General features: G+C 40.0%; 1 protein-coding gene across 5 annotated transcripts in view; it reads left to right on the top strand.

Annotated features, from left to right (window-relative positions):
* ncor1 (nuclear receptor corepressor 1) overlaps positions 1 to 14,296 on the top strand; it is a 70,459-nt gene that overhangs the window by 7,408 nt on the left and 48,755 nt on the right. For all 5 annotated transcript variants that reach the window (XM_086179509.1, XM_086179508.1, XM_086179507.1 and 2 more), the window contains exons 3-11: positions 784 to 878; positions 1,066 to 1,273; positions 2,457 to 2,639; positions 3,729 to 3,842; positions 6,651 to 6,707; positions 6,841 to 6,893; positions 9,064 to 9,130; positions 11,872 to 12,044; positions 14,131 to 14,221. In XM_086179509.1, coding sequence (XP_086035635.1) covers positions 784 to 878; positions 1,066 to 1,273; positions 2,457 to 2,639; positions 3,729 to 3,842; positions 6,651 to 6,707; positions 6,841 to 6,893; positions 9,064 to 9,130; positions 11,872 to 12,044; positions 14,131 to 14,221 — 1,041 coding nt within the window. The remainder of the gene's footprint in view (positions 1 to 783; positions 879 to 1,065; positions 1,274 to 2,456; positions 2,640 to 3,728; positions 3,843 to 6,650; positions 6,708 to 6,840; positions 6,894 to 9,063; positions 9,131 to 11,871; positions 12,045 to 14,130; positions 14,222 to 14,296) is intronic.

Here is a 14,296-nt window from a genome sequence, read left to right as displayed (position 1 = left end):
AGTGATGAGGCACTTTTTGATCTGGTCATTCATGTTGTGTTGACAGATTTGTAAACTCCACCAGCTAACAGCAAATGCAGTGAAGATGAACAAATAATTACTGCCTCAGTACTCGACGAATAAATGTGGTGTTCAGTCTGTAAGTTTTATATTGCATTTAAATCCTGTGCAGAAATATAATATTTTGGATGTTTTGAAGTCTTCTTAGCTGTTTTAGTTGATGTACTTAAGCTTGCTTTCACAAAAAATCCTCAGTAGCACCTTTCTGGGCATTTGGATTGTTTGCACAGATCTGGAACAAAACTGGAGTTTGGAAATGTTTCCTGTAATTGCCTTTGCTTGTTCAGGTTTCTTTCGAGGTCATGATGTACTGATTACATTTATGTGTTCTTTTCTTGATAGGTTTTTAATAAATACTGTGTTTTTAAAAAGGATTTTAATCCATTTTGTTGACATCCATTGATATAATTTTAGTGTGCCTGGTGGTGACTCGGCTACTGGCTTTGACGTCCTTGTCCATGGGCTGTTAAAGTAGGGTGATATTACTTTGTAAACTGGGGAGGGGGGGTTAAAGACAAACCATAATGGACCACGAACCATTCTACGCTACATCGTGACTGATAAATTAGCTGTTGAAATAGTGTACACGAGGTTTGGATGATTTTTGTTGTTTGCAGTCAATCATGACGGGTGTTTTGCTATGCACCTTGACCTCTTCCTTTTCCTTACTGTCATAGCCTTGCTCAGATTGCTTTTTAAAATTGTCAACCTTGCTGCCTGCAGGATTTCACCGTCCCAGATTATCGGACACACATGCAGGATCCACAGGGTCGGAGAAGACCGTCATTACTCTCTGAATTCCATCCTGGAACTGAAAGGTAAGGGATTTACTTCAAATATCAAACAGATAATAACAGCATCCATGTGGTTTCTAGATTAGGGGATTCTTTTTCTGAGATGAATAGATGTCCCCAAGTTACCGTTTGGGAGCCAAATATCTGGAGTACCGGATGCAGCTTTTTATATATTTGTAGAATTGAGTTCTTGTTTACCCGTTTTCTTTAGGCCCCCAGAGAGACGCCATGGTTACGAACAGCAGTTTCACTCCGTCACAGCCCAGCCTGAACATGAAGCCATGGAGGCTAAACGCCCACGCATGGAAACTGTTGCTGAAGCCCATATCACTCGGACCCCTCCCTCTGCTGGGGGAATTGTCCTGCCCTTACCCCACACCATTCAGGACAACCTCAGAGCTACTGTGGATGTTAAAAAAGTGGGTAATTCTCCCAACGTACAAGTTACAGTCTCAGTTATGTTTCTGGCATTTAAGGTACAATTTGTGCACATTGCCATGAAACCTCTTGATGGCGAGTGACACCTGATGAAGCTGCAGCCGTACTCCGATCAGTCTCTGGAGCTTCAGTTTCCAGTGAGAAGTCAAAACTTTATGAATCTACACAATTGCAGAAAGGAATTATTGTCTCTAAAATAGAATAATATACACAACAAGGAATTGAAACACTTAAAAAAAAAGAGAGAGATTTGCAGTCACCAAGCTGCCCCCTGTGCAAAAAAGAAAAAAAAAAAAAATTAGAGCTCTGGGTTGTGGCTAACACTATGGATGTTAGCATGTTCTCCTTTCTCACCCTTAACAGCAGACACCTCAACTTTCTGGAAGTAGCTAGTTTGTTCAGATTCCTACTAATCAAATGGCTCAAGAACATAATCTGAGATAATATGGCTTTACAGAACTTGTGTCAGTGGTGTTAAATGGATGGCAATATTTTGATATGAAACCATAAAGGCAATGAATTACGGTAGTCAAATTATCAATGTTTGTCGTATACATGTATGCACCAAATGCATGTACCTTTTAAAAAATACTATGTCTCACTGGAGTTTTTGCAACATTTTGCGACAATTTTCAGCAGTCGTACTGCTTTACATCGCACGTGCCAGCTTTTTTGAGGAGACCTCACTCACCTTATTACCAAGGAAACCTTCAAAATGCAACGGCAGCAGCTGGACAGAAAGTTTTCAGCTCTAATTACGAAAGGAAACTGACAGGAAGTTGGGTGTTAATGTGGGTGGGCAACTTCAGGCATTAGAGGCATCAGTTGGACATTGTTCTGTAGCATGTAAATGGGAATATGAATGGAATATTGTATAAGAAACTCATAAACAACTGAAATATTTGCTTATTTGAAGTAAGTCAATATTGACTCTTGCTATCTGTACAGATGCAGGTGCACATTCTCCTCCCAAGACTGAGTCAAAACTGACTTTTGTGTTAATATTAACTGGTATTTGAGTAGGTTATTGGATATTGATACCCTCCGTTCTTGACACTCCCTCTCTTGCTGCCATTGAAGTTTGAAGAATATAAAGTGGGATTAGTGTGGCGCATTTGGTTTGTTGTTTTTTTTTAGCACTCAGTCAAGCTTTTCGTGTTACAGGAGTCACAGTTCACTGTCAAAGTGGAGTGCTCGTCCCCTGGAGGACCTGCGCTACACATCGGGGAGGAGCAAGACACATCTCCCTCCAAGCTATCTAAGGAGGAGCTCATCCAGAGCATGGACCGCGTGGACAGGGAGATTGCTAAAGTTGAGCAGCAGATTTTCAAACTGAAGAAAAAACAGGTTGGTTACCCAGTCAGAACATTTGTCTGCAGACATGTGTCAAAGACACTTGGCACACCAACATATGTGGTCGGTTATAAGATGAAGCAATGATACCTGAGAAACCGAGGAAATTTAGAAAATGTGAGTTTTTAAAAATTTGATACAGTTATGCCTAATTCAACACCACCACAGTGGACAGAAACTGTAGACGTCATGACGTTAATTCATGTGTAGTGTTAAAAACAAGCCGGAGGAGCAGGTTTGCCATGTGCTCTATCTGAAATGGCTTCAACTTAAATTGCTTGAACAGTATTTTTTGTATTTTGAATTTTTTACATAGTGAAGTTCAATCCAGCTGAATAGAAGTATCGTGGGTGCCGCCACAAACAAGCCGTTCCATTCAGCGTCGAACGTTATGCGTATCAAAAGTTTGAAAGGATTTTTAACATTTTAATAAAGCTCTTACTCATCTGCTGTGTGTACTAATGAGCAGCTTTCAAAAAAACTCTAGAGATATACGGTAGATTTTTTTTTTTAACCATCCGATTATCCCGTCTGGATAAGCTTGTTCTTAATCTAGTCAATGACTGCTTTTCTCCTGCTATCTCTTTTGGAATTCAGTCTCATTAGATAGGAATGTAAGCTGAGCTTGTCTGGGACAGAAGACTTCTCAGATTTTCAGTCACCGTTTTCCCATGATTTTTAGGGATTTATTTGTTTGGGGCATTTCAGGAACTCCTTATCTAATCCTTGTAACCTGGTAGTTTACATAACCTTTAACTTGTAAACATTGACCAACCAAACAATCACCGGTTCAGCTTGTCTGTAAGCATAAGCTTGGCCTCAGTGGCAAAAACCTCTAGTTTTTGTGTGTTCTTCTTGAACCAGTCTGTAGAGAATAATCTGACCATGCCTGCACAAGCTTCAGGTATCAGAAGTTCTCATCAGCTCTGATGGATTTGTGTTTCAAAGATTAAAATCGATAAATAGCATACCAAATGTTTAATTGGGTCATGTGAAGATGCAAGGGGAGGCCCCTTGTATTATGACTGTGTGTTGTCTGCTCTACTTATGGTCAAACTGTTTTGTGTTGGTGTTGTCTCTTAGCAACAACTTGAGGAGGAAGCAGCTAAGCCTGTGGAGCCAGAAAAGCCAGTGACCCCTCCCCCGGTGGAACACAAGCACCGCAGCATAGTCCAGATCATCTATGACGAGAACAGGGTTAGTAGTCTGCTGCATACACCAAGACACACCAGCAACAAACACTAATTCCCTCTCAGAGATGACCTCAGCAGGCTGTTGGTGCAAATGTCCAACTCTGCTGCATATTGAGCACACCACCTACATGTCGTCAACAAATATTACCGTGCTGTCCTGCCACTTGAAACATGTGGTTTCTCTCAGCACGTGTGTCCACACCCTTGTTGAAATGGAAAAGGAATATCATAAGTGTTTACAAATAATATAAGTGCCTCTGCTGTTGAAAGACATTGGAATGTCTTGTGGTTTTTGCATTATTTATGTTTTGAAGTGTGAGCGTGTTTGTGTGCATGTTACCCACTAAAAAATATATTTTGAAAGATAAATTTCCGAATGTTTTTCGGTTTGACTTTGGGTTTAATGTGTTCTTAATGACTTCACAAAGTCAAGTGCAGAGTCAAAACTCTTTATCTGTATTTCTGCTGAACAATAGGGGAGTGAATTTGTGTTTTTGGAGGTTACTATAGTTCATGACTGTCAGATGATGTTGTGGCAGGAGAGCACTTAGAAACGCCTTCCTTCCCAGTCAGCCATTAACCCCTTAAGCTCTAAAGCTGTGTACGCTATTTGGTCTGGAAACCCTGGCTGTGTGTCTCCGTCTGCAGATAAAGACTTTAGGGAAGGAAAAGAAGTTTGTGATTTTTTGCTGTCACAATGAAACAAAATATAAAGTTTAATGGTTTTTCTTAAGCTTCTTTCCCCCCCCCTATTTTATCACATCTTTAATCTGTAACTCAGAAGAATTTAGTATCTTCTAAAAGTCATTCATGTAATGTAGGCCTACCATAATAGTTACTTTATTGACTTAGAGTACAATAAATGGGTAAAAACATTTTTCTGACCTCGATATACTGCCAATAGAGGAATATATCTTTTATTTACATTTGAACAAAGTGGCTTGTCCAAAATTATTCATACCCTTCTCAATAATCAATAGAAAAGCCTTTAGTGGCTATTACATCACTCACTTGCTTCAGTGTACATTCCCACTATCCTCCTGGCCAGCACAGGTGTCACTTTTGGCTTCCAACCCGTCCTCTGAGATGTTCCACTGTGCAGAATGTGTTGTATTTTTTTGATAATACTATGCGCTGTAGCTCCTGGAATGTGAAAACATTTAGATATGGCACTATAGCCCTTTCCTGAACTGTTAGCAGCTACAATGCACAGCCGCAGGTCCTCAGTGCGCTCCTTTGTGTCAGCCATGACCGTCCACAAACCAACTGCAGAGAGCTGCTGTTTTTCACCTGTTGAGTTGATTAAAACGGCTGTTCCCAATGAATCTGGGTAATTAGGATGCTTTAGAACAGCTTGGACTATTTGGAATGGTCAATAACTTTGGATTTTCCAATAGACTGTGACAGTTTGCAAAGGGTATGAATAATTGTAGACATGTCACTTTTTGTTCAAATGTAAATTAAAAAATGAGAAATATTTTTTCCACAATGATATCTCTTGTATGTCCTCTTATTATCTTCTGGGAGACACCTGTGTCATTTCCTATCAAGAAAAAATTGCTGGTTGAATATAAGCTGACCATTTTTGACTTTTTTTTCTATTTTTACGTATTCTTTTATTTTCTTTTTTTAATTTAACAAAAGAAACACATTATACAAACAATATGGCATAAATCTGTCAAAATTGTTTTTTGAATCATACTCTGATCATCAACCCTCCGTCCTCGCTCCTCCCAACCTACATTGACAATAAATTATTGCAAGTATAGCCTCGATTAGGATAGCAAAGTTGGCAAATGGGTCTCTTACCTGTCCAAAAGAAAAGCTAAATCTTTTGATTCTTTTAGACTCCTCCAGTGAGCAAATGAATCCCCAAGAATCACTCGCGTTGCACTGGGCCTTTTATCCTTCTCCCTCTTACCTGTTGCTTGTTCTATCAAAGAACTTTTTCTTGTTGCTGTGTTTTCTTCTGGCTCCATGCTCGTCCTCCTTGATGCTGCTCACCCAACACCGATCCAACAAGGCGTTGATACCCACTGTAAGCTTCATGGTCTCAGCCGTTTGATGGACAGCTAAGCTGCCCAATCAGGTGCATTCTGGTTCCGGCTGTTGATAGTCAGCGATACGGGCCAACCAATCTAGCTGGTAGTAGTTTTTGATTGGGTGGAGGTAAATTTGGCCCTGCTCCTCTTATGTATTAGGGATTTTGATGCTCCCTCTCTTAAACATCATAGTTCATTGATTACCATTGAGACATCATGACAAATTTAGGGATTATAACAAAAAGTACATAGAAATCTGGGAGCCTACTCCTCCTTTAAGTCAAAATTTGCCAGGGGTATGAATAATTTCGGGCTTTTGACTCTTATATGTTTGTGTGTGTGTGTGTGTATGTGTATGTGTGTGTATATATATGTGTGTGTGTATATCTATATCTATATATCTATATCGATATCTATATATAGATATAGATATATCTTTTGAATTTTGATGTTTGACTCTGAACATGCTTAGGTAATGAGGTAATAATCACTCTTTGAAAGGGTGTATTGCATTATTATTCTTTTATCAAGTCAGTTTGGTAAAATATGTTTAAAATCATAATAATTCAGTGTATGGCAATCATTTCTGGGACAATTTATCATGCAAAAAAAAATAGTTAACCCGACAGACTCAATACAGTGCATGGTCACCTTTAAGTATGTCTGTTTAAATAACTTGGTTATTTTTTTGTAGCCACTGAAATTGTTTCTTATAAAATGTAAGCTTGATTGAATTGATGTGATGCTCCAACTTTTTAAATCTTATTTAGAAAAAAGCTGAAGAGGCCCATAAAATCCTGGAAGGTCTTGGTCCAAAGGTTGAGCTGGTATGTTATTCTATTTGTTTTTGGCATATTTTGTCAATGCATGGGTTTTGAAGAAGTAGTGCTTTCTTGCCATGTGCATAATAGCCAATGATTAGCCTCCTAGCTCATCCTGATTGTGTTTTCCACTTTTTAGCCACTGTACAATCAGCCATCTGACACAAAGGTGTACCATGACAACATCAAGACGTGAGTACACACATTTACTCCCTAGATTTATATCATGAACATCATTACAGCAGATATTATGTTTCCCACACAAACGGTAGAAGGAGTGGTGGAAGTAATCCTGATCTCTACATGATAAACCCAGTTGATAATTCTGCCTAATCTCACCTACTCATCTACCTAATGTCACCCTTTGAATTGCCCCATTGACACCAAAGAGAGTGATGTGATTGCGAAGGGAAGTGAAAGGATGTACATGTCTGCATTAGGTGTGTTTAAAGTAGAGTTTTTTTGTTTGCAGTTGACAGCGGAGCTGTCAAAGATAAAACCCTAATCAGTATTAACCATGAGAGTGGCCCATCTGACTTTATCAGGACAGAGACCACCTCAGTATGAGGCTGTACTTTCAGGGTCGACTCTCACTCTTCTCCACATCCACCATCAAATGTAAACAGAAGAGTTCCCAGTGTTTTTTTTTTTCCTTATTAACTTATAAACCTAGTTTTGTTGTTTACCAGCAGCCACTCCTCTTTCAGAAGTGGTCAACAAACTGCATGTGAAATAGACAATGATATGCAATACTCAAGTACGATCACTTAATGTGCATACATTGGCTATTTAATTTTATAATTTTTTTTTTAAGACTCTAAACCAAAATATTCATATTCTCTCTTTCATGCACACACATGTAAGGCTGGTTTCCCTGCAGTTAGACGGACAGTAGTGTATGTTCGTTAGACCCCTGTAGTAGTTGTCAGAAACGAATTCAAAGGAGTAGGAACATGCATTGAAAGAACTGATAAATAGTTCCTGCATGTCATCTGCACTCACTGTCATGTGACGGTCAGATGCCAGTCAGCCTGAGATAACAAGTTTGCAATGTTAGAAACTTCATGTTCATCAGCCTTCTCACATATTCTGTGTAAGATCACATGCTCTGAACAGAAACAGTTTGGGGAAGATGCTCTCTGTAGATCTATGGTGAACTGGCCCATGAGCTACATGGGGATGGGGGGGCAGAACTTGGGACACATTCGCGCTCTTTGAAAGAAGTGACCATTGTGCAGACTGCAGAAACTGAGGAATAAGAGGGGAGATGGGACAGAGGAGGAGTCAAAACTACAGTGTGACACTTACACATAAATGCAGGTCCCTTACATTCAAGCCCTCTCAAAATGTGTTGACACGATACTCGTTAAGCTCATAATCGCTCTGTATTCACAATATATGTAGACTTTGTGTCAGTGGTGGACTTAACGCGTTGCCAGGAGGATCCACACTGCTTAGCTACCTGCTGCCAGTTAGCCCTCTGCTCACTTGAATGTGAATAAATAATTAAATCATGCAACTCTTCTGGGCTTCATGCACATTTTTTTTTCAGGCCAAATGGATTAAATTCTGGTAGTGAAACTAATCATTCTACAAGGGCTGTGTGGCGCTCAAAACAACTTATCCGCCATTTCACAGCTGCAACAGTAATGGCAGAGTCTATGACCCAAGCCTTCGTCGAGAGTTCGAACCCTTAAATCTGGCTATCTGGAGATGGAGACAAAAGTGCCACCCTGTAGTTTTTTGAGTAAACCCAGGGAACAGTTATTCTAGCATGTTTGTTCAAATTCTACATATTGTGCTCTTAATATCATGACAACTGCATCAAATGGTCAAAACATGACTTTTATAATGGTATGATGTTATTGGCTTACCTGGTGCTGCATTCACAGCAACTTGTAGAATTCTCAGAATGGTGGGGTTTTAGATCTTCTTTAAGGAGGAGGGTGATACATGACTTGGAGCAGCACCCTCATGTCTCCTCATTAAGTGAATGAAGCCAGCAGAGCTGAGATTTATTTGAGATACTGAATGTCACAAGTGTATCATATGCTTCTTCATTTACCTGCCTCAGTGGCTGGTAGGCTGTGCAAATTCACCTACCACCTCACAAAACTGCCCCCATTTGGACTGGTGGCAGGCACCAATTTTCAGCCCTGCTGTGGCTGTGCAAATAAACAGCTGCCAATTAAGATACCTCCCTTAAATAAATTACGTAGGGATTATTTTTTAAAGCAGATTTGACTTTCTCTGCTGAAATAATTATTTCCTTTTTAGGAAATTTTAATACGCTATTGAATCTGTATGCCTTTTATAGATACACGCTAAGTTTGCTCATAAACTGTATGTTATTCATTTTTAGCAACCAAGTCATGCGGAAGAAGCTGATTTTGTTTTTCAAGAGGAGGAATCATGCTCGTAAACAAAGGGTAAGTGTCCCACTGTCCCTGCTGCTGAGAGAGTTTTGGTGAAGTTCCAGGTATTTGTGTGAGTTCTTGGGACAATGCCCTGGGTGGTATTGGTGCCACCATATCCAGTGGTCATCCATATCAGACCAAATATTTTCCCCTGGTCTGCTGTTGTAGATTTTGACATGCACTACCTTCCTGTTTTACCTAAAGCTGCTGAATATTTTCCTGTTATAATGTTTTGAGTTCTTGCATGTTTGGTTAGCAGAAGTCAGATTAGTACAAATAAACTCAACTGGGACCTTCTGAAGAGTCTGCATCAGGTTACAATAGAACTCCGGTATAGTTCTTTTTGGAATGACTACCTTGATTTCAGGGCTGTCTCACACCTATAATTCACCGGCTCTGGTCCAGATCTGTTGATGAGTCAGTCACCATGGCTTTGATCTGTTTTCACACAAATGAAAATCCAGGCTAACCAAAACAGGCCATTTAAAACATCTCAGGTGGTGGTTATCTGTCTAAACTGGGTTACCACCTGCCAATAAAACCAAAAGAAGAAAAACTGTAGACTGTTAACTTTGTTGGTCAGAACTGTCTGTTTGAAAGGGTATGGAGACCTTCTTCAGCAAGGTCAAATCCACTTTTGGTGTCCACTTGAATGCAATTGCCGTGTTCGTTATTGCCCCAAAAAATCTGCACCGAGACAGAAAACAGGCCCCAGTAAGAACCACACACTGCAGGTGCGAGAACACCCGAACCCACCTGCCAGTTCAACAACCTGTACCCTGGTGTACTTTGCATTATTGGAGCATGTAAAGTGTAGTACCTTATTTAATTGAAAAAAAGTAGAATATGCACTAATCTAGAGCACCACAGTTTGGTTCACACATATCTGACCAGTACATTGAATTCTTGTGTGGTTTGCAGTGATATATTTTGGTTCATTAAAATGTTTCTGTGTGAAACCAAACCACGGGATTCACAAACTCAGATCAACTATAATTGTGACCTGAAAACACCCTCAGAGAATACACAGTCTAAATGTAAGAATTCATATGTGCAATTCAATGACTGAAATTCCATACGTGAAGTTTAGTATGAGAGTTCATTGATCATCTGACAAATGTTTTGTATGGTATGTCCATGAGTGAAAGCGAGGTCTGCAGTGAACCCAATTAACAGCACTGAAGAGCCCACAGCTACGTTTGTGGTTAGTGAAACTGATTTGGCACACTGGTGTTTAGACGAGAATGCTCAGTGTGCGCCTCCTAGTAACTGATATTCAGCATTTATTATACTGAACGTATCTGTTGGTAATAAAAACAATATTCAGCTTATGCTGATGAGAAAATCATTAGTATTGCTGATCATTTGAAGCATCGCTTAAGTTTACACAGTATGCTACTATTCATGGCAATCTGTCGGCAGTTGCTGAGACATTCCACTGAAAACCACAAATGTGACGTCATCGTGGTACAAGAGAAAAATGTCAGCGCTTCACTGAAGCCAGTATTCTCTGGGGAGCATGCACGCCCAAACAAATCTTCATGACACTTCATCTAATAGTCAACCTATTTTGGTCTGGACTAAAGCATTGGACTGCCAGGTCTTGTTTTCCTTGCAGCCACAGTGCCAACATGGCTAATAAAAGTGATATTTATATATTTACTGTACAGGAAATGCCTTGGTTTCCGGGGTTTGTTTAAAGGGATTTTGTGAGCCAAAAGCCATGTTTTTATGCAGCAGTCTGATAAATATTGTTAAATCACGAAGAAGATAAAAAAAATGTGCTGTCCATATGACTGTCTTGTCTGCCTCTCTTATCAGTGACCAGGGATTTGAATATGTCAGAATCACCCCATGCAGAAGCACTTTTGAGTACCACCTTTAGCTGGCTCTCTGTCAGGGTCAGACAAACCTTTTGGATTCTGAACAATAGCAGAGTGCACATGGCCTCATGCCAAGAGGAAGGGGAGTGTTTGTCCCTGGCTTCAGTGACTGGAAACCAGGCTGTATTGTCCTCCAAATCCAGAAATCTTTAATTTATGTCCACTCAACTGTTTAATCCTGGCGCATCTGGAAAGTAGTTTTAAATTTGTATCACCACAAATCTCCTTATTTTTTTTAATTGAATACATTTAAATATTCATGTGGACGGAAAGATAAGGATACCGTCATTTCCCTTTGTGTTTGAAAGTGACAGAGTAGATGAAACTGAAAAAACTGATCCCGGGTCACTCAGGACACTGAATTACACAATATGGAAAACACACAACAACACACACACTGGTCCTGAACTGCAGGCTCTTGCTTGAAGTTTCTGTTGCCGTTTATAGATGTTCACTGTAATTTTTTTATTGTGCATTTGCAAAGAAACTGCAACACTGATTCTTTTCTATTTAAACATACACTAAACATGACTAAATAAAACATTCACACATACCTACAGCTTATTGAATACAACTGCAGTCATTGTTGCTAGGCAGCTAAGTAGTTAGATTTTAATTTTATGGTTTCCATGATTTGGATCATTTGGATCGTGATTCATTCATGGAGCAATATTTTACTTTTACAGTACCTGCCAATTCTCCATCGTTTTGACAAACAATAGTGCTTATTTTCCTACTACTCACAGTGTGGTGATACATAAAGAGTCATGCTAATCCAAAATTGCATTGGTAAAAAGTTATTTTAATGCAGTGATGGACATCTACTTTTGACTCATTTGGGGTTTGTGTTTCTCCACATTGTACTAACAGGAGCAGAAGATCTGTCAGCGCTACGACCAGCTAATGGAAGCCTGGGAGAAGAAGGTGGAGCGAATGGAGAACAACCCCAGGCGTAAAGCCAAGGAGAGCAGGACGCGGGAATATTATGAAAGGCAATTCCCTGAGATCCGCAAACAGCGAGAGCAGCAGGAGCGCTTCCAGAGGTATCAGCCCTCAGCTGCTCAGCAATGGGACATTTTACTGTTAATGTGGCACAGTATACATCTGTCTATTATAGAGCACAACAGTGACTGCCCATATTCAGAATTGCTTGTGCTCTGATGTACATTTCCCATTTAATTTCTCCATTAACATTTCAGCATCTATTTGTTACATAAAGATTTTTACACCAGGAACCAAGATGACCATCAGACGGATGAAACATTCCCACAAAATGTTTGATTTGGCAAAAAGATAAAGAAAAAAATGCTGCCCACCTCATGAGCCACTGCAAATGATATTTCCTCCCAGTGTTGTTGAATAATAACAATATTTTGTGTAGAGATGCACTAACTGCCTGGTCAGGCACTTGCCAGCGCACCCCTTTGCCTAGAATAGCGGCGAGTCTATTTTTGATTGACAGAGCATCAAACTGCACAAAGCAGATAGAGCCAGACAGGAAATCTTCACATGGATGACAAAGTATGTCTGGTTAATTTTCAAAATAAAACCATGTGTGGGCTTCTTATCGCAAAAAAGAACTGAAAAAGACACAGTATAAACATGTATTCTTGTGCTCATGATAGAAACACATAAATCAAGAAGCAATGACCAAATCAGCAGAACCTGAGTAAGCTCACAAAGCCTGTAGGCAGCTGAACATTGTGGCTGTGTGGAGGACCGTCGTGATTGGTGTCGCAGACTGAACACAGCGCAGCCATGTCTGATGGAGATTTGGAGTCAAGCTTGCAGTTTGTAAAACATGTCAGGCCGAAGTACTCCATGGAGGAGCCGCAACAAAAACACTCCAAACTACAACCCTAATCAGACACTTCAAACTGTATCAACCTGTTGAATCTGCCCAGTTTGAGGAAGTTAACAAAGCGAAAGTGGCTAAGGCTAGTAGGCAGAGCTTGTAGCCAAGAACCAGCTTGCAGCCTCTCCTCCTTCATTGGTTGCTGCATGCAACTGCTTTTGTTTGACAGGCAAAAGTTATTTCAGAGACAGCTGGTTATACAGCAACTGATTTTCCATAGAATTTTATTTTTAACTTTCTCCAGTAGGAGAGCACTTGATTTATTTAGAGTTGTTTACTTTGGAGAATATTGGGGAAATTGTAAGAGTAATATTTTTGTGATTATGAAAATGATTATGGGACATTTTATAAGGAAAAGTTGATTTTTAAGTTTTAAAATTCTGTAGTTCCTAGTCAGAATGGTTATGACTCGGATTTTCACCTCTTGAGTCTCTGTGTTAGGCTTTGTCAGTGCAGAACCACACTGAAGCTTTGAACCTTGTTGCCTTACAGTCTCCTTCTGCTCCTTAGGGTTTCATAGTTTACACAAGAAAGGGGTGGACCTTGTTTTTGTACCTGTGGGAGTGAAATTAAAACTACCTCTGAAGTTAGATGGCTTGATGGCCGTCACATCCCATGCTCTTGGACAAAGCTCCTTTGCTTTTCAGTTTACTGAATAAGATCAACAGGTGTATATTTATGATAAAGAAAATGTTGCTGTTTTAATGCTGGTCTGTAAATAGTTGCTTCAGCAGAAAAGGCATTTCTGCTGGAGAAGAACCTTCTTTTGGGTTAATGCTGGATTGTACCATCACATTGCACGAAACACCTCAGTACTGAAGTAAACACCTTATTTTTTAAAACAATAAAGGAGTGAAATAATCTTTTGATACATAAACAGTGTTGACATGCATGGCAGCAGGGACTGTAACTGTAGCCCCTCCAGACATTACAACTGCCTTTTTAGTTCTCACCTTAATGAGCAGCAGGGTAGTGGTCAGCACCCAATTTTGGGCGGAGACTCAGGCTGCCAGTGAGGGTGAGAGACAGGGTCTGAGTCCAGCGTCAGGTTCATGAATCAGTACAAGGATTCTGCTTTAAAACTCCTGTCACTCATGTTAACTATTTGGTAGTCAAAGAACAGCTGTGAATGAATCATGAGAACTCTGAAAATGTATTTGCCTCTGACATAAAGGCACCTTGAAGTGTCTTAACAAGCTCACAAACTGAATGCACGATGTCAAGTAAGCGTTGTACAAACTTTGGTATTTGTAACAAAATGTCGGTTTTTACAGGGTTGGACAAAGAGGGACAGGCCTCTCTGCAACAATTGCGAGAAGCGAGCATGAGATTTCTGAAATCATTGATGGCCTGTCTGAGCAGGAGGTTGGTATTATCAAGGGTGCCTTTTAAATACTTTTCATGTTAGAGGTGAGAGTGCTTTCTTAGATCCAGCAACCC

The sequence above is a fragment of the Aulostomus chinensis genome, chromosome 15 (genome assembly GCF_037954235.1).
Source record: "Aulostomus chinensis isolate RoL2024-O1b breed Wild chromosome 15, RoL_Achi_v1.0, whole genome shotgun sequence".
Classification (NCBI taxonomy): domain Eukaryota; kingdom Metazoa; phylum Chordata; class Actinopteri; order Syngnathiformes; family Aulostomidae; genus Aulostomus; species Aulostomus chinensis.
This window is presented reverse-complemented; position numbering and strand designations above follow the sequence as displayed.